The sequence below is a fragment of the Homarus americanus genome, unplaced genomic scaffold (assembly GCF_018991925.1).
Source record: "Homarus americanus isolate GMGI-L3 unplaced genomic scaffold, GMGI_Hamer_2.0 scaffold39155, whole genome shotgun sequence".
Lineage (NCBI taxonomy): Eukaryota > Metazoa > Arthropoda > Malacostraca > Decapoda > Nephropidae > Homarus > Homarus americanus.
Window position 1 is genome coordinate 4438390 of NW_024737042.1, and position 27337 is coordinate 4465726.

Consider the following 27337-nt stretch of genomic DNA (forward strand, 5'->3'; position numbering starts at 1 on the left):
TGAGGGCATAGTTATGTCATGTGAGTTTATTCCCAAGACAGAAAACTGTGGTGTTAGAGGAGTCACCACTTGAGAAGGTGAAACATCCAATGTGGACTGCTGTGGTGTTAGAGGAGTCACCACTTGAGAAGGTGAAACTTCCACTGTGGACTCCTGTGGTGTCAGAGGAGTCACCACTTCATAAGGTGAAACTTCCACTGTGGACTCCTGTGGTGTTAGAGGAGTCACCACTGTGGACTCCTGTGGTGTTAGAGGTGTCACCACTGTGGACTCCTGTGGTGTTAGAGGAGTCACCACTTGATAAGGTGAAACTTCCACTGTGGACTCCTGTGGTGTTAGAGGAGTCACCACTGTAGACTCCTGTGGTGTTAGAGGAATCATCACTGTGGACTCCTGTGGTGTTAGAGGAGTCACCACTGAAGGTGAGAAACTTTCCATTTGGACTCCACATTTGTTGAGTCTATTTCCTGGGTAGAGCATCACTGTGGACTCCTGTGGTGTTAGAGGAGTCACCACTTGATAAGGTGAAACTTCCACTGTGGACTCCTGTGGTGTTAGAGGAGTCACCACTGTAGACTCCTGTGGTGTTAGAGGAATCATCACTGTGGACTCCTGTGGTGTTAGAGGAGTCACCACTGTGGACTCCTGTGGTGTTAGAGGTCACCACTGTGGACTCCTGTGGTGTTAGAGGAGTCACCACTGTGGACTCCCTGGTGTTAGAGGTCACCACTGTGGTCCTGTGGTGTTAGAGAGTCACCACTGTGGACTCCTGTGGTGTTAGAGAAGTCACCACTTGATAGGTGAAGCATCCACTGTGGACTCCTGTGGTGTTAGAGGAGTCAACACTGTGGACTCCAGTGGTGTTACAGGGTCACCACTGTGGACTCTGTTGTGTTAAGAGGTCACCACTGTGGACTCCTGTGGTGTGGAGTCACCACTTGATAAGGTGGAAACATCCTGTGGACTCTTGTGGTGTTAGAGGAGTCACCACTTGATAGGGTGAGAGCATCCACTGTGGACTCCTGTGGTGTTAGAGAAGTCACCACTTGATAAGGTGAAACTTCCACTGTGGACTCCTGTGGTGTTAGAGAAGTCACCACTGTGGACTCCTGTGGTGTTAGAGAAGTCACCACTTGATAAGGTGAAACATCCACTGTGGACTCCTGTGGTGTTAGAGGAGTCATCACTGTGGACTCCAGTGGTGTTAGAGGAGTCACCACTGTGGACTCCTGTGGCATTAGAGGAGTCACCACTTGATAAGGTGAAACATCCACTATGGACTCCTGTGGTGTTAGAGGAGTCACCACTTCATAAGGTGAAACTTCCACTTTGGACTCCTGTGGTGTTAGAGGAGTCACCACTGTGGACTCCTGTGGTGTTAGAGGAGTCACCACTTGAGAAGTTAAGACTTCCACCATGGAGTTCTGTGGTGTTAGAGGAGTCACCACTTCATAAGGTGAAACTTGCACTTTGGACTCCTGTGTTGTTAGAGGAGTCACCACTGTGGACTCCTGTGGTGTTAGAGGAGTCATCACTGTGGACTCCAGTGGTGTTAGAGGAGTCACCACTGTGGACTCCTGTGGCATTAGAGGAGTCACCACTTGATAAGGTGAAACATCCACTATGGACTCCTGTGGTGTTAGAGGAGTCACCACTTCATAAGGTGAAACTTCCACTTTGGACTCCTGTGGTGTTAGAGGAGTCACCACTGTGGACTCCTGTGGTGTTAGAGGAGTCACCACTTGAGAAGTTAAGACTTCCACCATGGAGTTCTGTGGTGTTAGAGGAGTCACCACTTCATAAGGTGAAACTTGCACTTTGGACTCCTGTGTTGTTAGAGGAGTCATCACTTGAGAAGGTGAAATTTCCACTGTGGACTCCTGTGGTGTAAGAGGAGTCACCACTTGAGAAGTTAAGACTTCCACCATGGAGTTCTGTGGTGTTAGGAGTCATCGCGATAAGGTGTGAAACTTCCACTGTGGACTCCTGTGGTGTTAGAGTCACCAATGTGGACTCCTGTGGTGTTAGAAGAGAGAAGTCACCACTGTGGACCTTACCTGTGGTGTTAGAGGAGTCCACCCACTGGACTCCTGTGGTGTTAAAGGAATCACCACTTGAGTGGGGTGAAACATCCACTGGACTCCTGTGGTGTTAGAGGAGTCAACACTGTGTGGACTCCAGTGGTGACATACAGGGTCACCACTGTGGACGCCTGTGGTGTTAAACAGTCACCACTGTGGACTCCTGTGGTGTTAAAGGAGTCACCACTTGATAAGGTGAAACATCCACTGTGGACTCCTGCGGTGTTAGAGGAGTCACCGCTTCATAAGGTGAAACTTCCACTTTGGGCTCCTGTGGTGCTAGAGGGGTCACCACTGTGGACTCCTGTGTTGTTAGAGGAGTCACCACTTCATAAGGTGAAACTTGCACTTTGGAATCCTGTGTTGTTAGAGGAGTCATCACTTGAGTAGGTGAAACTTCCACTGTGGACTCCTGTGGTGTAAGAGGAGTCACCACTTGAGAAGTTAAGACTTCCACCATGGAGTTCTGTGGTGTTAGAGGAGTCACCACTTGATAAGGTGAAACATCCATTGTGGACTCCTGTGGTGTTAGAGGAGTCATCGCTGTGGACTCCAGTGGTGTTAGAGGAGTCACCACTGTGGACTCCTGTGGCATTAGAGGAGTCACCACTTGATAAGGTGAAACATCCACTATGGACTCCTGTGGTGTTAGAGGAATCACCACTTCATAAGGTGAAACTTCCACTTTGGACTCCTGTGGTGTTAGAGGAGTCACCACTTGAGAAGTTAAGACTTCCACCATGGAGTTCTGTGGTGTTAGAGGAGTCACCACTTCATAAGGTGAAACTTGCACTTTGGACTCCTGTGTTGTTAGAGGAGTCATCACTTGAGAAGGTGAAACTTCCACTGTGGACTCCTGTGGTGTAAGAGGAGTCACCACTTGAGAAGTTAAGACTTCCACCATGGAGTTCTGTGGTGTTAGAGGAGTCACCACTTGATAAGGTGAAACTTCCACTGTGGACTCCTGTGGTGTTAGAGGAGTCACCAATGTGGACTCCTGTGGTGTTAGAGAAGTCACCACTGTGGACGCCTGTGGTGTTAGAGGAGTCACCACTGTGGACTCCTGTGGTGTTAAAGGAGTCACCACTTGATAAGGTGAAACATCCACTGTGGACTCCTGTGGTGTTAGAGGAGTCAACACTGTGGACTCCAGTGGTGTTACAGGAGTCACCACTGTGGACTCCTGTTGTGTTAGAGGAGTCACCACTGTGGACTCCTGTGGTGTTAAAGGAGTCACCACTTGATAAGGTGAAACATCCACTGTGGACTCCTGCGGTGTTAGAGGAGTCACCGCTTCATAAGGTGAAACTTCCACTTTGGACTCCTGTGGTGTAAGAGGAGTCACCACTTGAGAAGTTAAGACTTCCACTATGGAGTTCTGTGGTGTTAGAGGAGTCACCACTTGATAAGGTGAAACTTCCACTGTGGACTCCCTCCCTTGTGGTGTAAGAGGAGTCACCACTTGAGAAGTTAAGACTTCCACCTGGCGGAGTTCTGTGTGTTAGAGGAGTCACCACTGTAAGGTGAAAGCCATCCACGTAATTCTGTGTTGTTAGAGGAGTCATCACTGTGGACTCTAGGGCAGAGGAGTCACCACTGTGACTCCTTGGTTGTGTTAGAGGAGTCACCATCAGGACTCCTGGTGTTAAAGGAGCCTAATTTTGGATAAGGTGAACATCCATCAGGACTCTGCGGTATGGGAGGAGTCAATAGTTTTACATGGTGAAACTTCCACCTTGGACCCTGTGGTGCTAGGTCACCATCAGGACCTTGTGTTGTTAGAGTGAGTCACCACTTGGAGTAGTTAAGACTCTCCACTATGGAGTTCTTGTGGTGTTAGAGGAGCCACCACTTGGATAAGGTGAACTCCACTGTGGACTCCTGTGGTGTTAGAGAGTCACCACTCGATAAGGTGAAACTTCCACCGTGACTCCTGTGGGTGTGAAGAGGAGTCACCACTTGAGAAGTTAAGACTCATTATGGAAGCCCTGTGGTGTTAGAGGAGCCACCACTTGATAAGGTGAAACTTCCACTGTGACCTCAGTAGTGTAAGAGGAGCCACTCACTGAGAAGTTAAGACTTCCACTATGGAGTTCTGTGGTGTTAGAGGAGTCACCACTTGATAAGGTGAAACTTCCACTGTGGACTCCTGTGGTGTAAGAGGAGTCACCACTTGAGAAGTTAAGACTTCCACTATGGAGTTCTGTGGTGTTAGAGGAGTCACCACTTGATAAGGTGAAACTTCCACTGTGGACTCCTGTGGTGTTAGAGGAGTCATCACTTGAGAAGTTAAGACTTCCACTATGGAGTTCTGTGGTGTTAGAGGAGTCACCACTTGATAAGGTGAAACTTCCACTGTGGACTCCTGTGGTGTAAGAGGAGTCACCACTTGAGAAGTTAAGACTTCCACTATGGAGTTCTGTGGTGTTAGAGGAGTCACCACTTGATAAGGTGAAACTTCCACTGTGGACTCCTGTGGTGTTAGAGGAGTCATCACTTGATAAGGTGAAACTCGCACTTTGGACTCCTGTGGTGTTAGAGGAGTCTTCACTTGATAAGGTGAAACTTCCACTGTGGACTCCTGTGGTGTAAGAGGAGTCACCACTTGAGAAGTTAAGACTTCCACCATGGAGTTCTGTGGTGTTAGAGGAGTCACCACTTCATAAGGTGAAACATCCACTTTGGACTCCTGTGTTGTTAGAGGAGTCACCACTTGAGAAGTTAAGACTTCCACCATGGAGTTCTGTGGTGTTAGAGGAGTCACCACTTCATAATTTGAAACTTCCACTTTGGACTCCTGTGGTGTTAGAGGAGTCACTGCTTGAGAAGTTAGGACTTCCACCATGGAGTTCTGTGGTGTTAGAGGAGTCACTACTTCATAAGGCGAAACTTCCACTGTGGACTCCTGTGGTGTTAGAGGCATCACCACTTCATAATTTGAAACTTCCACTTTAGACTCCTGTGGTGTTAGAGGAGTCACCACTTGAGAAGTTAGGACTTCCACCATGGAGTTCTGTGGTGTAAGAGTAACTGCTTCAGAATTTGAAACTTCCACCATGTAGTTCTGTGGTGTTAGAGGAGTTACGGCTTCAGAAGTTGAAACTTCCACCATGGAGTTCTGTGGTGTTAGGAGGAGTCACTACTTCATAAGGCGAAACTTCCACCATGGAGTTCTGTGGTGTAAGAGTAACTGCTTCAGAATTTGAAACTTCCACCATGTAGTTCTGTGGTGTTAGAGGAGTTACGGCTTCAGAAGTTGAAACTTCCACCATGGAGTTCTGTGGTGTAAGAATAATTGCTTCAGAATTTGAAACTTCCACCATGGAGTTCTGTGGTGTTAGAGGAGTTCCTGCTTCAGAAGTTGAAACTTCCACCATGGAGTTCTGTGGTGTTAGAGGAGTCACTGCTTGTGATGTTAGGCCTTCCACCATGGAGTTCTGTGGTGTTAGAGGATTCACTGCTTGAGAAGTTAGGACTTCCACCATGGAGTTCCGTGGTGTTAGAGGAGCCACTGCTTCATAAGTTGAAACTTCCACCATGAAGTTCTGTGGTGTTAAAGGAGTCACTGCTTGAGAAGTTGTAACTTCCACCATGGAGTTCTGTGGTGTTAGAGAAGTCACTGCTTCAGAAGTTGTAACTTCCACCATGGAGTTCTGTGGTGTTAGAGGAGTCACTGCTTGAGAAGTTGTAACTTCCACCATGGAGTTCTGTGGTGTTAGAGAAGTCACTGCTTCAGAAGTTGTAACTTCCACCATGGAGTTCTGTGGTATAAGAGTTACTGCTTCAGAAGTTGAATCTTCCACCATGGAGATCTGTGGTGTTAGAGGAGTTACTGCTTTAGTAATAGTAACATCTACATGAGACTGATCCACTATATTACTGGTTTGAATATTAGAGCTCTGTGGTGATAAAGTAGTCACTGTTTGGTAAACAATAACTTCAACTTTGGGTATCTGAGGTGTCAAAGGAGTAGTTACCTCATGGGAATTAACATTTAATACAGAATAGCTTTGTGCTAGAAGAGTTACTTCCTCCTGATCATTTTTAATTCCCATCATGGAGCTTACTTGTGTCATAAGGGGCTCTTGATGTGGCGTGCTTAGATCAAACATGGAGTCCTGCTCTAATTCAAAACTCAACTCCTGAAGAGAGCCAGCATTTATTGTAGATTCCTCCAAAGAGACACTATTTACTTCTTGAGTACCAATTTCTACCACTGAGTTCTGTGGTCTCAGAGGAGTCACTGCTTGAGAAGTTAGGACTTCCACCATGGAGTTCTGTGGTGTTTCAGGAGTCGATGCTTGAGAAGTCAGGACTTCCACCATGGAGTTCTGTGGTGTTGGACGAGTCACTGCTTGAGAAGTTAGGACTTCCACCATGGAGTTCTGTGGTGTTGGAGGAGTCACTGCTTGAGAAGTTAGGACTTCCACCATGGAGTTCTGTGGTGTTGGAGGAGTCACTGCTTGAGAAGTTAGGACTTCCACCATGGAGTTCTGTGGTGTTTCAGGAGTCGATGCTTGAGAAGTCAGGACTTCCACCATGGAGTTCTGTGGTGTCAGACGAGTCACTGCTTGAGAAGTTAGGACTTCCACCATGGAGTTCTGTGGTGTTAGAGGAGCCACTCCTTCATAAGTTGAAACTTCCACCATGGAGTTCTGTGGTGTTAGAGGAGTCACTGCTTGTGATGTTAGGCCTTCCACCATGGAGTTCTGTGGTGTTAGAGGATTCACTGCTTGAGAAGTTAGGACTTCCACCATGGAGTTCCGTGGTGTTAGAGGAGCCACTGCTTCATAAGTTGAAACTTCCACCATGAAGTTCTGTGGTGTTAAAGGAGTCACTGCTTGAGAAGTTGTAACTTCCACCATGGAGTTCTGTGGTGTTAGAGAAGTCACTGCTTCAGAAGTTGTAACTTCCACCATGGAGTTCTGTGGTGTTAGAGGAGTCACTGCTTGAGAAGTTGTAACTTCCACCATGGAGTTCTGTGGTGTTAGAGAAGTCACTGCTTCAGAAGTTGTAACTTCCACCATGGAGTTCTGTGGTGTTTCAGGAGTCGATGCTTGAAGTCAGGACTTACCATGGGTTCTGTGGTGTCAGGCAGTCACTGCTTGAGAAATTGGGACTTCCACCATGGAGTTCTGTGTGGTGTTAGAGGAGCCCTCCTTCATAGCAGGGGTTGACTTCCACCATGGGTTCTGTGGTCCCACATTAGAAGTCACTGCTTCATAAGTTGAAACTTCCACCATGGAGTTCTGTGGTGTTAGAGGAGTCACTGCTTGAGAAGTTAGGACTTTCACCATGGAGTTCTGTGGTGTTAGAGGAGCCACTCCTTCATAAGTTGAAACTTCCACCATGGAGTTCTGTGGTGTTAGAGGAGTCACTGCTTCATAAGTTGAAACTTCCACCATGGAGTTCTGTGGTGTCAGACGAGTCACTGCTTGAGAAGTTAGGACTTCCACCATGGAGTTCTGTGGTGTTGGAGGAGTCACTGCTTGAGAAGTTAGGACTTCCACCATGGAGTTCTGTGGTGTTGGAGGAGTCACTGCTTGAGAAGTTAGGGCTTCCACCATGGAGTTCTGTGGTGTTGGAGGAGTCACTGCTTGAGAAGTTAGGGCTTCCACCATGGAGTTCTGTGGTGTTGGAGGAGTCACTGCTTGAGAAGTTAGGACTTCCACCATGAAGTTCTGTGGTGTTGGAGGAGTCGATGCTTGAGAAGTCAGGACTTCCACCATGGAGTTCTGTGATGTCAGACGAGTCATTGCTTGAGAAGTTAGGACTTCCACCATGGAGTTCTGTGGTGTTAGAGGAGCCACTCCTTCATAAGTTGAAACTTCCACCATGGAGTTCTGTGGTGTTAGAGGAGTCACTGCTTCATAAGTTGAAACTTCCACCATGGAGTTCTGTGGTGTTAGAGAGTCACTGCTTGAAGTTAGGACTTTCACCATGGAACTGTGTGGTGTTAGAAGACCCTCCTTCATAAGTTGAAGCTTCCTGTGGAGTTCTGTGGTGTTAGAGGAGTCACTGCTTCATAAGTTAGGCTTCCACCATGGAGTTCTGTGGTGTCAGGCGAGTCACTGCTTGAGAAGTTAGGTTCCAGCATGGAGTTCTGTGGTGTTAGAGGAGCCACTCCTTCATAAGTTGAAACTTCACCATGGAGTTCTGTGGTGTTAGAGGAATCCTGCTTGGGAAGTTGGGACTTTCACTATAAGGTTCTGTGGTGTTAGAAGTCACAGCTTCAGAAGTTGAAACATCCACCATGGAGTTCTGTGTGGTAATTGTTAAGAGGAGTCACAGCTTCAGAAGTTGAAACTTCTATACCATGGAGTTCTGCTGGTGTTGAGAGAGTCACAGCTTTATTAGTTGAAACTTCCACCATGGGTTCTGTGGTGTTAGAAAAGTCACTGCTTCAGAAGTTGCTTCCACCATGGAGTTCTGTGGTGTTAGAAGTCTTTCTTCAGAAGTTGCCAACATCACCATGGAGTTCTGTGGTATAAGAGTCACTGCTTCAGTTGAGAAACTTCCACCATGGAGTTCTGTGGTGTTAGAGAGTCACTGCTTCGAAGTTGAAACTTCCACCATGGAGGTTCTGTGGTGTTAGAGGAATCACTGCTTGAGAAGTTAGGGCTTCCACCACTTGAAGTTCTGTGGTGTTAGAGGAGTCACTGCTTGAGAAGCTAAGACTTCCACCATGGAGTTCTGTGGTGTTAGAGAGTCACTGCTTCATAAGTTGGCTTCCACCATGGGTTCTGTGTGTTAGAGAGTCACTGCTTGAGAAGTTAAACTTCAACCATGGAGTTCTGTGGTGTTAGAGGAGTCACTGCTTGAGAAGTTGAAACTTCCACCATGGAGTTCTGTGGTGTTAGAGGAGTCACTGCTTGAGAAGTTGAAACTTCCACCATGGAGTTCTGTGGTGTTAGAGGAGTCACTGCTTGAGAAGTTGAAACTTCCACCATGGAGTTCTGTGGTGTTAGAGGAGTCACTGCTTGAGAAGTTGAAACTTCCACCATGGAGTTCTGTAGTGTTAGAGGAGTCACTGCTTGAGAAGTTGAAACTTCCACCATGGAGTTCTGTGGTGTTAGAGGAGTCACTGCTTGAGAAGTTGAAACTTCCACCATGGAGTTCTGTGGTGTTAGAGGAGTCACAGCTTCATTAGTTGAAACTTCCACCATGGAGTTCTGTGGTGTTAGAGGAGTCACAGCTTCATTAGTTGAAACTTCCACCATGGAGTTCTGTGGTGTTAGAGGAGTCACTGCTTGAGAAGTTGAAACTTCCACCATGGAGTTCTGTGGTGTTAGAGGAGTCACAGCTTCATTAGTTGAAACTTCCACCATGGAGTTCTGTGGTGTTAGAGGAGTCACAGCTTCATTAGTTGAAACTTCCACCATGGAGTTCTGTGGTGTTAGAGGAGTCACTGCTTGAGAAGTTGAAACTTCCACCATGGAGTTCTGTGGTGTTAGAGGAGTCACAGCTTCATTAGTTGAAACTTCCACCATGGAGTTCTGTGGTGTTAGAGGAGTCACAGCTTCATTAGTTGAAACTTCCACCATGGAGTTCTGTGGTGTTAGAGGAGTCACTGCTTGAGAAGTTGAAACTTCCACCATGGAGTTCTGTGGTGTTAGAGGAGTCACAGCTTCATTAGTTGAAACTTCCACCATGGAGTTCTGTGGTGTTAGAGGAGTCACAGCTTCATTAGTTGAAACTTCCACCATGGAGTTCTGTGGTGTTAGAGGAGTCACAGCTTCAGAAGTTGAAACTTCCACCATGGAGTTCTGTGGTGTTAGAGGAGTCACAGCTTCATTAGTTGAAACTTCCACCATGGAGTTCTGTGGTATAAGAGTTACTGCTTCAGAAGTTGAATCTTCCACCATGGAGATCTGTGGTGTTAGAGGAGTTACTGCTTTAGTAATAGTAACATCTACATGAGACTGATCCACTATATTACTGGTCTGAATATTAGAGCTCTGTGGTGATAAAGTAGTCACTGTTTGGGAAACAATAACTTCAACTTTGGGTATCTGAGGTGTCAAAGGAGTATCCGTAGTTACCTCATGGGAATTAACATTTAAAACAGAATAGTTTTGTGGTAGAAGAGTTACTTCCTCCTGATAATTTTTAATTCCCATCATGGAGCTTACTTGATGTGGCGCACTTGCATCAAACATGGAGTCCTGCTCTAATTCAAAACTCAACTCCTGAAGAGATCCAATATTTATTGTAGATTCCTCCAAAGAGACACTATTTACTTCTTGAGTACCAATTTCTACCACTGAGTTCTGTGGTCTCAGAGGAGTCACTGCTTGAGAAGTTAGGACTTCCACTATGGAGTTTTGTGGTGTTAGAGGTGTCACTGCTTGAGAAGTTAGGACTTCCACCATGGAGTTGTGTGGTGTTAGAGGAGTCACTGCTTGAGAAGTTGTAATTTCTACCATGGAGTTTTGTGGTATTAAAGGAGTCACTGTGTGAATATTACCGAGTTCAGTCATAATGTTCAGTGGTGGTAAAGGACTCATGACTCTAGGTGCAATAACTTCTACCACAGAATGTTGTCGTTTTTGAGATATTACTGTGTAATTGCTGCTGGCTTCCATCATGGTGTTCTGTGGTGCAAAAGAAACTTTTTCATTGCTGATGCTATCCTCTGTCATGCTCTCTAGTGTGGCAGGAGGCAGTGTTTGAGTTCCACTAACTTGCACCACAGAGTTTTGAGGAGTTATAAAAGTCACATCAATTATGGCTTCTTGTTTTCTTAAAGGAGGTTTTACCTTCTCTAATGAGCTGAGTGGAACTTGAGGAATCACTTCTTCACTACTGCTGACTTCCTCTACTGTGTCCTGTGGTAGTAGGGAAGACACTACTTGTGGCCTGCCGACATCAGCCAAGTTGTCCAGTATTTGAGGAATCACCACATGCGGAGTGTTAACATCTATTTTGGACCTCTGTGGTGTGAGAGTTGTCATAACATGAGCACTGCTGACTTCTATAACAGAGCTCAGTGGTGGAAGATGAACTTCTTCTTGAGTAGTGCAGACTTCGTGCATTGCATTCTCAGGCATTTGAGGATTTATTGCTTGTCGTATTTGAAGGTTCTTAACTTTTAACTTGGAATTCGGTAGTGATAAAGGCATCACTGTTTCGGCAGTGTTAACTTCCACTTCAGAGTATTGTGATTGTGGAAGAATTTCTCTCTGAGTAATGTTGTCTTTTACCCTAGAATTCCCTGGCTTTAAAGAAATTATTGAAACATTCATATCAGCTTCTGTCACTGAAAGCTGTTGTGTGCAGTATGAATGTATGATTTCCTCAGCACAGCTTTGAGTTGATAAATTAGCCGGTGCTCGTGGAGTACTGTCTATTACCATGGACAATTGTTCTGGCTGGAAAGTTGCAATTAGAGTTTTATTTTCATTCACTCTGGGAAGCTGTGATAATTCAGTAGCTATTGTTTGTGGAAAACTAACTTGGAACAGTGAGTTGTCTGATGTCAAGGGAGTCATTACTGAATATGCACCAGCATCTGCTGTGGAATTCTGTGACGTTAAATTAGTTATAGCTGAAGATGAAATGACTTCCCTTGTTGTGTTTTGGAGAATGCCATCTTCCAGCATGGAATTTTGTAGTGTTGAAGCAACCATTCCTCGAGAAATACTGAACCCTACCATATTGTCCTGTGGTAATACTGTACATGGTGCTTGATACTGCACCATAGGCATCTGTTGTGGTTGATTTCTTGCTACATGGGAACTGTTGTCTTCCACTATTAATTCAGAACTGTTGTCTTCCACTGTTGATTCAGAACTGTTATCTTCCACTGTTGATTCAGAACTGTTGTCTTCCACTATTAATTCAGAACTGTTGTCTTCCACTATTAATTCAGAACTGTTGTCTTCCACTATTAATTCAGAACTGTTGTCTTCCACTATTAATTCAGAACTGTTGTCTTCCACTATTAATTCAGAACTGTTGTCTTCCACTATTAATTCAGAACTGTTGTCTTCCACTATTAATTCAGAACTGTTGTCTTCCACTATTAATTCAGAACTGTTGTCTTCCACTGTTGATTCAAAACTGTTGTCTTCCACTGTTGATTCAAAACTGTTGTCTTCCACTATTAATTCAGAACTGTTGTCTTCCACTATTAATTCAGAACTGTTGTCTTCCACTATTAATTCAGAACTGTTGTCTTCCGCTATTAATTCAGAACTGTTGTCTTCCGCTATTAATTCAGAACTGTTGTCTTCCGCTATTAATTCAGAACTGTTGTCTTCCACTATTAATTCAGAACTGTTGTCTTCCACTATTAATTCAGAACTGTTGTCTTCCACTGTTGATTCAAAACTGTTGTCTTCCACTGTTGATTCAAAACTGTTGTCTTCCACTATTAATTCAGAACTGTTGTCTTCTACTGTTGATTCAGAACTGTTGTCTTCTACTGTTGATTCAGAACTGTTGTCTTCCATTATTAATTCAGAACTGTTGTCTTCCACTACTGATTGGGAACTGCCAATTTTTGTCTGAATGTCCTTAGTGTGTGGCAAGGATACAGCCTGGAGGACCTTAACTTCCCCCAAGGAATATGCACTTTCATTATAAAATTTACCATCAGGAAGAGTAACTTGAGCCATAGAATTTTGTATGGTCTCAGGCATCACTTCTGGTTTACATGAAGTCTCAGTGGCCAATGCTTCGTATATACCAATATCGGCTGAAGAATTTCGAGTTCTGGGTGTTCTTAAAATTTCTGATTGTTGGACATAATCTTCCTTGTTTACTCCAATTTCTTGAATATCATTAAGAGATTGAACATTTTCTATTTCAGAAGGACCAACTTTCATGACTGTATTTTCCATTGTTGCTTTTTCTTCTTGCTTTTTAAAGGCTTTTGCAATTGTTGGTATATCTTGAGATTGGTCACAACTCAACTGTACTGGAGTTACCTTCCTGTAATCATTCTTGTCCAATTTACAAGTCTGTTCAACATCTGTTCTCGTCTCTACCACAGTAGCTTCTGCTGTGAAAAGGGGCAATTTACTAGCTTCCCTCCTTGAGGCTGCTGGCACTACTGGTAGAGATACATTAGTTACAATGTGTTTACAATCTTCATTAGGCACTTGGCCAGGTTGACTGGTATGTAAACATTGCATGTTACTTACTCTGCTAGAATTCTGTGGTGTAAGTGGAGGACTCACTTTTGAATCTGATGTTAGGGATAACTTACTTGATGTTGGGGAATTTCCTAGATGGGATAAGTCTAAAGATGGTACACACTCAGGAAGACTACTCCTTTTTACAAACAGTCCAGGATGCATGTTTGTACAAGCTAGATCATCTATCAGAACACTCGTGTTCAAAGAGCCCCTTTCATCCAGCAGCTGTGGACTCTCACGACAAGGAGATTTGAGCGTGGTGTCCATGTCCCAAGAATCATCTTCCCTGTCAGGACATTCTGGTGACAAAGGTAAACTTGTGAGGAATTCAAGAGAACCAGCCAAGTTCTGTGCTAACTGTTGAGCAACAGCAACTGTACAGCCTTCTGACAAGCCAGGTTTAAAGTCAGCTAAGACATCATCAGAAACACATGAGAGAGAATCCTGAGGATCATCCTGATTTGGTCGAACAGTATCAAGCATGGTATCGTCAGACGAGCTCAAGGGTTCTTCACTAACCTCACAGCTAACACTTCCTGAGCCAAATTCTTCCTCTGCATCACTAAGAGTATCTTGCCAATCTGAGGGGATAACATCTGGTTCAGATGGTGCACCTTCAGAGCGGCTACTTTCACTGCACTCAATAATGGTATACAACAACCGTCGAGCTGTCCTAGGTGTAAACTCAGCAGCTATTACTTGTAATTGTTTTTTAGATATATTTAATTCACCTTTTTGCTCATGATCTGCAGCCTCAAATTCCTCCCATGAGCTCTCAGTTGAACCAAACTCACTAACTGGAGATGCTATAGGTGTTGTGGCTGAAGTGCTGTCATCAGTCACGTCTCCCATAAATTCATTGGGAGACATTTCACCTCCACTGCTGCTACCTACTAGATCCACCGAGCTAGTGAATTCTTCAAAAGATGATTTTTTTTTAGCTGGAACTTGGTACATTTTAACTTTCTGAGGAGAAGCCTTTTTAGATGTTGTACTGCACTCAGAATCAGCACGTGAAGCAGAATAAGTTTTCTTCCTAAGAGATGTGTGAGAGTCATTAGAGCTCTCCTGCCAACTTTCCTCCCCTTGAGCAGTGTCATAATCTTCATCCAGGGTAGCCCCACTATCAGACCGGGGAAAATTAAATTCTGACAATTCTGTGTTACCATCAGATATACCTAATGCATAGCTTGCTAGTCGATGAGATGATGCTTTTAGCAGATCAGCCACAGCAAATTGTGATGCTTCTGATAGAGGGCCATCTTTACTCACTGTTTGCAACAACCTTCTGGCAGACTCCTTTAACATTTCTTGAGAGTCAATGTCCCTGGAAGAAGCTACTCTCATGTCAAGCCGATGTTGACTAGCAGTAATGGCCTCTTGTTGTATGCGAGTGCGAGATGAAAAATATTCAGAGGTACTCCCATCATGCATATCCCTGTTTGATGGCAACAGTGGATTGGACAAATTTTCATTCTTTTCACTTAATATTCCTGCATTACTATAAGTGGAAGCAGTCTTTATGCTAAAGTTCTCACAGCTATATACATCCTGTAAGTTTTTATATTCCCCCGAAGTGTCCACCTCACTACTGTACACTGCAGAGTAGGCTTTAGAAGTTTTATTAGCATTCATATCTTTCATACCCAGAACTTCATGCCTGATTTTCTCTGGTGACGAGTGTTGGACTGATAAATAGTCAGTGGAGTCTGAATTATCCTGATGTTCATATACAAACTGGGATTGTGATGAGGTAATAGGAAGCGATGATCTCCGAGGACGTCGCTTTCTAAACCGAGGCCGTCTTCTAGAATCCAGGTCACTGTCCTCTGAACTAGTGGAATCTATGATACGTTTCTCTACCCTTTCACGGGTCCATCTTCGCACTGTTCTTGGTAAAGCAGAGTCTGGTGGAGTATTAACAATGACAGTATGTATATCAGTGTTCTGTCTCTCAGGAGATGCATATGATGGACTAGGATAACTCTGGCTACCTGATACAACAGTCTCATTATCCAGTACATCACTACTTTCGTCAGATAAGGAATGAGACTCTTCAACCTCAATGGCACTACCTTTGTTGGATACATTAATAGCCTGGAAAAAAGATTGAATAAAAGGGTCCTGGGGCTCACCTTGACCTGGAGTTGGTTGTTCAGTAACAATGCTCACACTCACATCAGAACTCTTGCTTTCCTCCTGTCTTGATGATGCCAAATTGTCAATCTCAAAGGGAACAGCTACATCCTGTGACTCAAGACTGTTCATACTCTCCTCCAATGAGTCTTTACTAATGTCTCCTAGAGAATTATCATCATCATCAGCAAGTGTAGGACTGAGTCGCAATATTAATGGTGATTGAGTATCTGTTTCTAATTTACAAAGTTCCAAACTATCATCTGAAAACCTCTCCGGGTCATTCAGTGATGCCAAGGCACGTCTCAGTTGGTGCAGAGCAGGAGTAAGGGGGATCCGCCGTCTCTCCCTCTCTTGCCCACCACTAGGAGCGTCTATTACATCACTTAACAAGTCTACTTCTGGGTGTATCGGTTGTTTTTCAATCTTTGAAGCAGTATCACTTATATTTTCACTATCACTATTATTAGAAAATGAAGACATACCTACTTGTATACCTACAGTCTCACCTGGACCAACATTACCATAACTTCTAACATCACTTAAATCACAACCTACTGCTTGATTAAACATCCTTGGCTTATCATCAGTACGAGGCACAGCACTAATAGTTTTTGTTTCAGTCGTGTTTAAAGTTCTAGTTTTAGTAGTAGTGGTAGTTTTAACCTCACGCCTAGTAACTTGCTTTGTAGTTCGTGTGAGTACAGGTATTCCACTTTCTTGTTTTGGACTACGCGGAGACCTGTCATTGTGCGACTGGTCTCCTCGTACTGGAAGAGGCACATGGCTTCCAGTGTCACTTTCTGCACTGCATCGACGCCAAAGAATCGGAGTGCTGCCAGGTGAACGCTGAAGTACTGATGTTGATGTCGTCCCAGGAACAACTGATGGTAATCGGTTAAGATGTCTGGGTGTGCCTGGAGCAGAAACAACTATTTTACCTGTGGATTTAGTAGTAGGAGTCTCTGTGTCGGACACTGCCTTCTTTCGACACCGACATTCGCGTTCCCCTGCAACATTAGGCTTGTCTAACACCTTCCTGGGACGCCGACCAAACCCAGGTCCACTGCCTGGGTACAAACGACGAGTAACGGCATCAATGATTTTCTGTCGTTTTTCTCGATCACCGGAGGATAGGTGCTGGGAGCTGAATGAATTTCCATGTTTCTTATGCTGCCGATCATCTCCAGTTCGCACACAGTCAATATGTGGGACACTCTGGTTTCTGCGTAAACCTCGCTCCACTTCTGGCCAAACACTTTTGTCCCACCTTCGGCGAGATTCGGAAGGAGACTGTGGTGAAACCAACGGCGTATTTGTTGAAGAATTGGCATCATGACCATCTTTTGCCAAATCCAGAAAGAAAGTGCGAGACAAAACTCTACTGTGGTAAGTATTACTACTACCAGAAATATGTGCTAAGCGGGAATCAAGACTAGCACAGGAAGGCTGACTAATGCTAGAATCAAGTGAAGTATTTGAACTGAAGAAGCAAGCATCATGAAACAAGCAGTGGTTTGTACTTTCCTGATCATTGTCATTATCAGTAAGGTAAGTGCCTGGCACACAGGCAACATTCTCACTTTGGGACACACCTACAGGATCGGACTGTTCTGTAGAAGGAAATCTAAACTGTGCATCTTGTACTTCTTCATACAGAAAGTCTTTTGGGGACTTTCTGGGATGACCCCACGCAGACTGTGAGTGTCTTGGGTATGATTCGTCCCTCTTGTCTGTTCCTGCATCCATCGGCCTGTCCTTGTCATCTACCTCTTCACAATCACTCTCTGATCGACAACTACTGTAGAAAGAGTCTTGATGGCCTGTGTATTCTGTGTCTTCCAGATAGGCTTGACCCTGGCCAATAACCTTCATTTGTACTCCTGCCTCACTTGTACAACTTGGTTTCCTGCGGAGATAAATTTAATCATGAAAATTCTTATACCTGTATTAATAAATTACAAGTAAGACATTGTTACAGTACTGTACTTTAAGTTAGTAAAGATGGTGCTTTATGTCTTCTCCCCAAAAGAAAGTTACAAGTTCTATAAAATTCCTATTTTTCTGCATTTCATATTTAATGGACAGAAAATCACAGCATTTGACAAAAAAATATAAAATGTCAGACATTCAAACTGAAGTCATAAATCCTAATTTGATTAAACATACAAGTTTAACAATAACACATTAACCTAATATGCTTGTAACTGTACTGTATAAAGAGACTGAAATTAGATATACAGTAAGGACCCGGTAGGTCCACTATATGTTATCTTGGATTAATTGTTGTTTTTACATTGGGGTGTGACTCAGTATGGGAAATGCAGATTCCTTTAGGATAATTCTTTGTAAGCATCTACACTGCAATGTTAAAATATGATGGATTATGGAAAACTCAAGACAAAAAGTAGCCAAGTTTTACCCGTGAAACACAGGAGCAATTATTTATGAAAAAAAAAAAAACATTTGCACACAAGATGCTATTGTGCAACAAACATCATTATAAACTATCACTAAATCATGACTGGTCAGAAATTTTTTGCCATGATCAATGTTCATATCAATACAGTATAGTCTCGATTTACGCAGGTTTTGTTTACGCGTTTTGTCATTTATGCGGTGCCTTGCCAGAATGAAAATGCTTCAATTACATGGTAATTTTGGTCATTTACGCGGAGAGCGGCTGGAGGTCCAGACGCTCCACGCCATTTTTCATTTAAGCTGTCCATTCTCGACCATACGCAGGAAGCGGCGCAGTGGGGGATGCGCATTAGGTTGCTGTTGCGTTATCGCTGACGTCATATGACGTATCGGACTGTGATTGGGCCACGCATCCTTACCACCCACGCATTCCCTCCGCCAGTAGCTGTGATTGGTCTAATGTTATATGACGTGGCCTGGGACATGAGGGAGCGCCTGACCCAGCCGCGTCAGTCTCATTGTTCTCCTGTCGCCGCATATACTGTTCTCTATTGTGCTCGCTAATCGGTTCAACAATGGCATCCGCTGGACCCTCCACCACAGAAAAACCTTGCATTACCTGGACCCAGCCACCCCAAGCCCAAGAAGATACAACGTACCCTAAGTTACGAAGTTAAGTACAAGATCGTGCAAGATTTAGAAAAAGGAACGAGACAAGTTGATTTGGTGCGCCAGCATGATGTGAATGAACCTACAATCCGGACGATCAAGAAGGATGCCGCCAAGATTAAAGAACACATGAGCATCACAAAGTCTGCAGGTGCTTCAATGGTAAAGTACTGTCAGAATAAGGTGCTGCTCAAGATGGAGAACTTGCTGGTGAACTACTTAATTCGTCAGGCAAGACATAACAAGGCGGTCAACACGCGGATAGTGCAGGACTACGCACGTGAACTGTATGCATCAGTGGCGCGCACGATGGGAATTGCAGAGCCCAAACCCTTCACTGCTTCCTCTGGGTGGCTGCAAGGGTTTAAGAAAAGGAACAAGATTTCCAACATTAACATTGTTGGTGAAGGAGCGAGTGCTGACCGTGCTGCCGTCATGGATTTTCCTCCATTCTTACTAGAAGTTATGGAGGAAGGACAGTACACCGACGACCAGGTGTTCAACATGGATGAATCCGGTCTGTTTTGGAAAAAATTACCTTCCAAGACCTTCATTGACCAGTCTGCCAGCAAGTGTCAGGGCCGGAAATTGCAGAAGGAGCGCATCACTTTCCTGTTTACCACCAATGCCTCCGGTACCTGTAAGCTCACGTTGTCGGTGATCCACACAGCCCGCAAGCCACATGCCTACAAGAACATGGACATGACCAAGCTAAATGTCCACTGGCTAACCTCACGTAAGGCATGGATGTTCACTGGTCTGTCCCTCTCCTGGTTTGACGACTGTTTCGTTCCCGACGTCAAGAAATTCTGCGCGCAAAATAATGTGCCATTCAACATTTTGTTGCTGCTTGACAACGCATCAGGACAGTCGCCCCTACTGTTCGATCATCAACCCAATGTAAATGTGGTCTTCCTTCCTCCCAACACTACATCATTAATCCAGCCCATGGACCAGGAGTTGATATGCAACGTTAAGGCTGCATTCTCTGCAAAGAAGTTTAAGCTCCTGAACGACTGTACCAACACCAAGGATGAGTTGCTTAACCTTCTGAGTGGCACAGATAGCGAGAGCGACGACAACGAGGATGCAGAACAAGAGTTGGCGGAGCATGAAGTGCGAGTTAAACCGTTTTGGAAAATGTTTAACGTCAAGAAAGCTGTTGATTTCTTGGTGGAGGCATGGGGGCAGCTGTCTGTGGCAACGATTCGTCACGCGTGGCGGCATGTGTTGCAGGGTATCCCAGGTGGGAGGCAGAGTCAACCTGTGGCTGGTGAGGTTCAGTCTGTTGCAGTGGCAGTGGACCTTGCAAGAGAAGCTGCACAGAGTGTTACAGCTGCAGGCTTCTCCGAGACCACCAACAACGACATCATGGAGGTAATCAGGGATCCTGAGGTGACTGCCGACGAGATGTTGGAAGACGATGACGTCAGTGAAGATGCAGGTGGTGCGGCAACCTGAGAAGAACATAAGTTAACACATGGTAATGTTAGGGATGCCATCGAGTTTGCCAAGAAACTCAAGCTCGTCCTTTCCAACGACCCTGACGATCACCGCTATGAAGTCTTCAGTAACCATCTGTTGCAAACTATGGAGCCGTACATCACGATGTATCACGACCACATCAACACTAGCCGTCAGCGTAACATCACTGACTTCTTCGCCCGCAACCCACCACAGCCAGCCCAAGCCAGTGACAGTGATGACTTTGAGGGGTTTGTCAGGGAGACCCTGACAACTATGGTGGATAGTGATGGCGATTCACCTGAGGGCCAGTAATCTGCCCTCTGCCTCGGAACCAGCCCCCATTCTCGTATGCCGACCCATCTCTTCTACTAACGTAAGTGTTAAACCTTGATTTTTCTTTTACCTGGTACAGTATATTATGCTCTTATTGATATTTCTCTTCTATATTATGTGTGTGTGCATACCATCATAAAATTAAGATAATATTTTTACTACAACGTACGTATTGTGTCGCAAAAAGTGGAGTTTGGGGGTCGGCCCAGTCTCTATTTCAATTAATCACATATGTTCTGTTATTTCATTTACGAGTTTCTCGTTTTACGCGGTACTCCACGGGTTCAATTGACCGCGTAAATGAAGACTATACTGTACTGTATTATCATAATAATTATGTGTACATATAAAACAAGAAAAGGATGACTGAGGATGAGGATGAGGATATGGACATTGTTCTGTGTATGTGTCAATGTATACAGAGGTGTGCAAAGTATACAGTACAGGTATACAAAATATTTTTACTCATGTTAAAGTACAAGTAGAGTACAGTACAGTACTGTACTGTAATTTTACAAATAAAATAGTTACTTGATTTGAAGTAAAAATATCACTCATAATATGTACTTAATCAAGGGTAAAATGATACTGCACTTTTCTACTGTAGTTGAAAATATACTGTACTGCAGAAGTAAAAGTAGCCTCTCAAATATAATATCGATAAGGTAATTAATTAATTAATTAATTAATTAGGGAATGAAAAAATACTGTACACATATGGCCAATAAACATCACTAGGAGCAAAATAGTTTTTCCTGTCTGCTTCAATTTAAATAAATGTTCAAGGTATAACCATGGAAGGCCAGCAATCTTAGGATGTAAAGCAACCATAATTCCATTCGACATCTTCAACCTACCTATCAATTGCATCAGTTTTTACCCAACTCTGGGTTGGTCATCAACACTTTTGCCTTCTTTTTCGGTGGAGTACTATTTCCACTGTACCTTGGGTCTTCTGTACCACTGATTACTCTCATATTTACAATTAAATTGAAAATACCTATAAAATACAGGCAATATCTGTTCATCTTCACAAATCACTTTTACTTTTTACTTTTATCCTCTTCGCCACTGATCGGCTTGTTGCCGCATCGGTCACGACTCTTTTCCTTTATATTCTTCACCAAAAGGTCGGCTCGCTAGCAGCCCGGGATCGGTCACGTCTCTGTCACGCACTGTTGGCAAATACTGGGCATGCACCGGCTCCTGAATGTACCTGAACCCGCTCCAGTGTTGGTCAAGTCTTCTCTTGAAAGAGCTCACACTCGGTGCCGTCACAACACTCTCTGGTAGATTGTTCCAAGAGTTTACAACCCTCACTCCGAAAAAGTTTGCCCTCACGGTTTTCCGGACTTGCGGCTTCTTCAATCTTGAGCTGTGACCCCTTGTGGGGCGAGCGTCCGCCAGCTCCAAGTAAGGACACTCAACTGAGTAGTGCCCCCTGAGATGCTTATAAACCTCAACTAGGTCCCCCCTTGCCCGTCTGTAGTATAAGCTAGGCAAGTTCAGGCGCTCCAATCTCGCAGGCTGAGATGCCGAAGTGCAGGCACCAGCTTTGGCCCTCCTTTGAACATTTTCAACCAACTGACAGTCCCTAGCATATCTCGGGGACCAGATGGGGTGACAGTACTCCAGATGGGGAAGCACTTCACTCCTGAAGATCGTCACGAGGGACGGACCGTCTAGATATCTGAACGACCTTCTTATAAGACCCAATAATTTATTTGCCTGATTTACCTTCTTCTCACAATGGCCCGAGAACTTCAGCTCATTGTCAACATACACACCTAGGTCCTTCTCACACACAGTCTCAACTAGTACATTTTCTTCATCCCGTTGGGACATATGGTACGCCTCCTTACCGTTGGTACGCCCCAGGTGCATCCTCTTACACTTCGTGACATTGAATCTCAGCAGCCATTCCTTCGACCATTCCTGGAGCCCACAGAGGTCCTTCTGCAGCTCTTCACAGTCCGCTTGGTTCTTAATTTCCCGAAATAACTTGGCGTCATCGGCAAACATTTGTATGGAGGAGTGTACAACGTCAGGCATATCATTTATGAAACAAACAAACAACAGCGGGCCCAATACACTACCCTGCGGTACCCCACTTGTTACAGGTACAGATGACGATTTCGTGCCATTAATCACCACACATTGCTTGCGGTCATGTAGAAAGTCTTCTATCCACGCTAGGACATTTCCCCGAATTCCGTACCCTTCCAGTTTGATTTTCAGCCTTTCGTGGGGTACACTGTCGAAAGCCTTGGCAAAATCTAGGTAAATATTGTCGATATTACCACCCCGTTCTAGAATATGGGTCCAAATATCCAATACCTTGAGCAATTGTGTCAAGCAAGAGCGCCCCGGCATAAAACCGTGTTGGCAATCTTTTACAAGGTTGTTTCGTAGTAGATGTTCCATCGCTGCATCTCTGATAATACTCTCAAGTACTACAAAGTTACTCAGTACTTTCACTTTTGCATTTGTTTGTGGGTAAAATCAAATCAATATTATACAAAGAGTGCAGAGCACACCATGTAAGAACAAAGATTCCCTGAAATCTGATACTTGACCCAACGTGAATCGGCTTATTATAAATGGCCCGATATGCTGACCCACGACACAGTTTTATCATTCTTAGCACAGTTAGCACTTGTGACTGGAAGTCATTGAGAACATTGACATCATATGCATTATGCCTGCTTACTGCTTCCCATGCTCTAGCCACACTTTTACCTAATCTGCTGTCAGTGGCAGTACACCGTGCCCTGTGAGGTCATGAATCTTATCACATTACATATACAGCCACTCCGCTTGGTGGTTTCTTTGTTGATATGTTGACACTCATTACGAGAGAGAAAGAATCAGTTAACACTTTTTACTTTTAACCTTTTCGCCACTGATCGGCTTGTTAGCCGCTTGGGCAGTCGGTCGCTTCTATGTTACGCATTGTTGCAAGAGCTGGGCATGTACTGACTCCTGAATGTATCTGTACCAGTGCCACTGTTGGTCAAGTCTGGTCTTGAAAGAGCTCACACTTGGTGTCGTCACAACACTCTCTGGCAGGTTGTTCCAAGAGTTTAAAATACCCGCTCAGAAAAGGTTTGCCCTCATTTAATTTCCCTGACAGTTTTCTGGACTTGTGGCTTCTTCAACCATGAACTATGACCCCTTATGGGGTGGGCGTCCACCAGCTCCAGGTATGGACACTCAACTGAGTAGTGCCCTCTGAGATGTTTATACACTTCAATTAGGTCACCCCTTGCCTGTCTATAGTATAAGCTAGGTAGTTGTAGGTGTTCTTATCTCTCTGGGTAACTGAGGTGCCATAGTGCAGGCACCAGTCTGGTGGCCCTCCTTTGGACATTTTCAATTAACTGACAGTTTCTAGCATATCTTGGGGACAAGACAGGGTGACAGTATTCTAGACAGGGAAGCACTTCACTCTTGAACAGTGTTACGAAGGACAGACCATCTAGATATCTGAACGATCTTCTTATAAGACCTAGTAGTTTAGATGCTTGATTCACCTTTTTCTCACAATCGCCTGATAACTTCAATTCGTTGTCAGCATACACACCCAGGTCCTTTACACATTCGATCTCTATTAAAGTAGTTTCTTCGTCCTGTTGGGACATGTGATATGCCTCCTTACTGTTGCAATGACCTCGGTGCATCCTCTTACACTTTATGACATTGAATCTTGACAGCCATTTCTTCGACCACTTTTGAAGCTGACAGATATGTTTCTTTAACTCTTCACAGTATCTTTGGTTTTTAATTTCTCTGAATAACTTGGCATCATCAGCAAACATTTGTATAGAAGAGAGTATAGTTTCTGGCATTTCATTTATGAAACAAAAAACAACAGGCCCAGTACACTGCCCTGTGGTACCCTGCTTGCCATGGGTACACTTGACAATTTTGTGCCAATAATCACCACACACTGTTTGCGGTCATGAAGAAAGTCCTCAATCCATGTTAGTTCACTTCCCCGATTCCCGTACCCTTCCAATTTTATTCTCAGCCATTCATGCTGTCGTAAGCCTTGGCAAAATCCAGATATATACAGTATTGTCGATATTACCACCCTGTTCCAGAATTTGAGACCAAACATCCAGCACCTTGAGTAATTGCATCAAGTAAGAGCATCCTGGCATAAAATCATGTTGGCAGTCCTTTGCCAGGTTGTTTCATCATAAATGTTCCATCATGGCATCTCTTATAATGCTGGACAGGCTCATTGGTCTTCAACTATTCATGAAGTGGTGATCACTCAGCTTGAATGCAGTACTCATATAATCCATTTCCATTCACTGGGGACCTTTTGTTCATCCAGGGAAGATACTGGAAGCTTAATTTGTTGTCTAATGGGAGACCCTGCTGCCATATGGCATCACAAAAATTGTGACCAAGTCCCCGGTTACTGATCTGACTTCCTGCCTCGTTTACACACAATTGCAGGGTTTCAATTGTTTCTCTTACCACTGACAACACAACATACATACTGTATATCGTTTACTCACTCTTGATTTATTTTTTCGTCTTTGTATTTATTTATGGTTATTATTATTATTTTTTTTATTATTATTATTATTAATTATTATTATTATGATTATATTTTCGCCCCCCAAGCCCTGATGTGGGTCAGTGACTTGTGCTCGGGTGGGCTAATCCCCGTAAAAAAGAAAAAAAAAGGCATGTTTGTTGCACACCTCTCTTAGCACAATGGGATGCACCATGTCAGGGCCAGGACTCTAATGAATCTTTTGCTTTGACAACTCTTTTTCAGCCTTTCTACACTCTGACTTTGCTTGGTTCCTGGACTTGGTATACATCTGCATGTCCTGCTCTTCATTTGTCCTAACTCGCATCTTGTGGTAATGGTCTCCTTGTACTCCTGGAGTCAATGGGTTTGGTCTTTGGTATGTATTCATCGATCAAATACTCTGTAGTTTACTTTACTGGCTATAATACTCAATGTAGCAGGGGCAGATCCAGGAATATCAAGGGGCGGGGGGAGGTCCAAGAAGTTGTGGGTGGGGAACATGGCGAGCACAATGAGCCCACCTGCTGGAGGATTTGGGTGGCACTATCAACCCCCCCGAAGATGTGTTGAAATCTAACCAATATCACAGGCGTTTTCGGGCCATTTTGAAGCCATATCCACTTGATATTAGGTAGTAATTACTTTTTACTATACAAAAATGCCTGTGTACAATACTGCATTAAAGAAAAGGAACTGGAATTTTCTGATGAAAAGGGTGAGTCTGGACCCCAGGACCCCCCTGTGTAGTGTCTGCATTCTTATTTTTCAATGAATCAGGCCAGTGAATACCACCCCGTCTCCGCCCTCATCCCGTCGTAATTGCCCTTGTAATATTTTAACTTAGGCCTGCTGTTGTCATGAACTAAGTAACAGTCAAATCCGAAAGACAACGTTACGTGGTGACTGGTGCCGTCAGGGACTAGATGTTCCAATTTGGCCACCATGTCATCCTTGTTAGTTATGATGAGGTCCAGCGGTTGGGTGTTGGTTCCCCTTTGTAGTGAGTTGGATCTTTTAACATGTAGGAATAGAAAACTGTCTCTCAGAGTTTCTACAAAAAGAATAGCGGGACTATTAAGGTGATTTGGCGTGATTTCAATTCTATAATTGATGTCACCATAGCTAAACTGCCCCAAGATGGGTGAAAGTTTAGATACCCATGATTAGAACTTACTGGTGGTAGTTCTTATTTTTCAAATTTCCATACGTGTGCTTTTGCATTATTTAATGACCTGAGAACACTTAAAGAAATGAATAATCCATCAGTACAGTATATCAATACAGTATATAATAACTTTACTTTTTCTTTTACCCTCCTCACCAAATGATCGACTCGTTAGCCGCTTGGGCGATCGGTCACGTCTGTTACGCACTGTTGGCAAGTACTGGGCATGCACTGGCTCCTGAATGTACCTGAACCTGCTCCAGTGTTGGTTAAGTCTGGTCTTGAAAGAGCTCACACTCGGTGCTGTCACAACACTTTCTGGTAGATTGTTCCAAGAGTTCACAACTCTCGCTCCGAAAAAGTTTGCCCTCACACTTTTTTGGACCTGCGGCTTCTTCAATCTTGAGCTGTGACCCCTTGTGGGGTGAGCGTCCGCCAGCTCCAAGTAAGGACACTCGATTGAGTAGTGCCCCTTGAGATGCTTATACACCTCAATTAGGTCGCCCCCTTGCCCGTCTGTAGTATAAGCTCGGCAAGTTCTGGCGCTCCAATCTCTCAGGGTAGTTGAGGTACATGTACCTGATATGAATGACTTAAAATAAGATCCCAAAGGTTGGAGCAAAAAAAGCCAAGGAGTCCCAAGTTACTTGAAATAGTTTGCTGCGCAAGGAAAGATATACAGGTTGTACCTCTCTAGTCCGGCAACCTCGGGACCTGACCGGTGCCGGACCATGGAAATTGCCGGACCATGGAAATTCACCCTTTTCCTGGATAGATAGTGACTTGTGCTGATGCCTGGAAGCACTAGCACCACTTTCTCTGCGTCATGGTCTCTTTGAAGACATATTGAAGGGTTAAATGTCGTATAGTAGCTTCCCAAATTTCGCGAGTTTTTAATTCTTAACGTATTTTATTGGAACACACAAAAAATAAATAAATAAAAATTTTGACGGCGGAAACTTGAATTTCGACGGGTTTGAACGGCCCGCCAACGTGCAGACGACGTGCATAATCGTGTAAACAGCGTCACTTCTCTTATGTACAAAAGATTCATTATTGTTTATTACTGAATGTCTTTTTTATTGAATTAATGTTTGTGTGTGCAAAATGAGCAATACAATTCATTAATAATACGTTGAATATTAAAACACACGAGGAAATGACACAGCATTGTTTTCGTTGATTACAAAACCAGTGACTGACTGGTTCTACATATAAAACTGAAGAAAATAAGACCTTGATTGTAGCTGTAGTAAAATTAATATGGTTGTTTTAAGTAATGTTATTTAATGTTAATAAATGGAACAATAGAAGTAGCTAACGATAATGGTAAAGAAAAAGAGAGATCGCGTATGTAAGTGCGCATGCGCAC

The 27337-nt window shown here is 44.1% G+C and overlaps 3 protein-coding genes across 4 annotated transcripts in view; all 3 read right to left on the reverse strand.

Moving 5' to 3' along the window:
* Nucleotides 1–460: 460 nt before the first annotated feature.
* LOC121872778 (zonadhesin-like) lies at nt 461–2070 on the reverse strand. The gene is made up of 3 exons (XM_042375835.1): nt 2058–2070; nt 955–1934; nt 461–737 (listed from the first exon to the last, which is right to left on the reverse strand). Exons 2-3 carry the CDS (start codon nt 1926–1928, stop codon nt 461–463), a joined length of 1251 nt encoding a protein of 416 aa, XP_042231769.1. The 5' UTR covers nt 1929–1934; nt 2058–2070.
* A 3092-nt stretch (nt 2071–5162) lies between these two features.
* LOC121872608 (sialidase-like) lies at nt 5163–7986 on the reverse strand. Its single transcript, XM_042375473.1, has 2 exons — nt 7916–7986; nt 5163–6727 (listed from the first exon to the last, which is right to left on the reverse strand). Exons 1-2 carry the CDS (start codon nt 7970–7972, stop codon nt 5171–5173), a joined length of 1614 nt encoding a protein of 537 aa, XP_042231407.1. The 5' UTR covers nt 7973–7986; the 3' UTR covers nt 5163–5170.
* An 858-nt stretch (nt 7987–8844) lies between these two features.
* Nucleotides 8845–27337, reverse strand: part of LOC121872609 — a 160818-nt gene continuing 142325 nt past the window's right edge. The window contains exons 15-16 of one of the 2 annotated variants that reach the window (XM_042375475.1): nt 15358–17267; nt 8845–15129 (exon numbers count right to left, since the gene is read on the reverse strand). In XM_042375475.1, the coding sequence (XP_042231409.1) occupies nt 8855–15129; nt 15358–17267 (8185 nt within the window). In that variant the 3' untranslated portion in view covers nt 8845–8854. Of the gene's footprint in view, nt 17268–27337 lie in introns of both variants that reach the window. The other variant, XM_042375474.1, reaches the window with a different exon arrangement.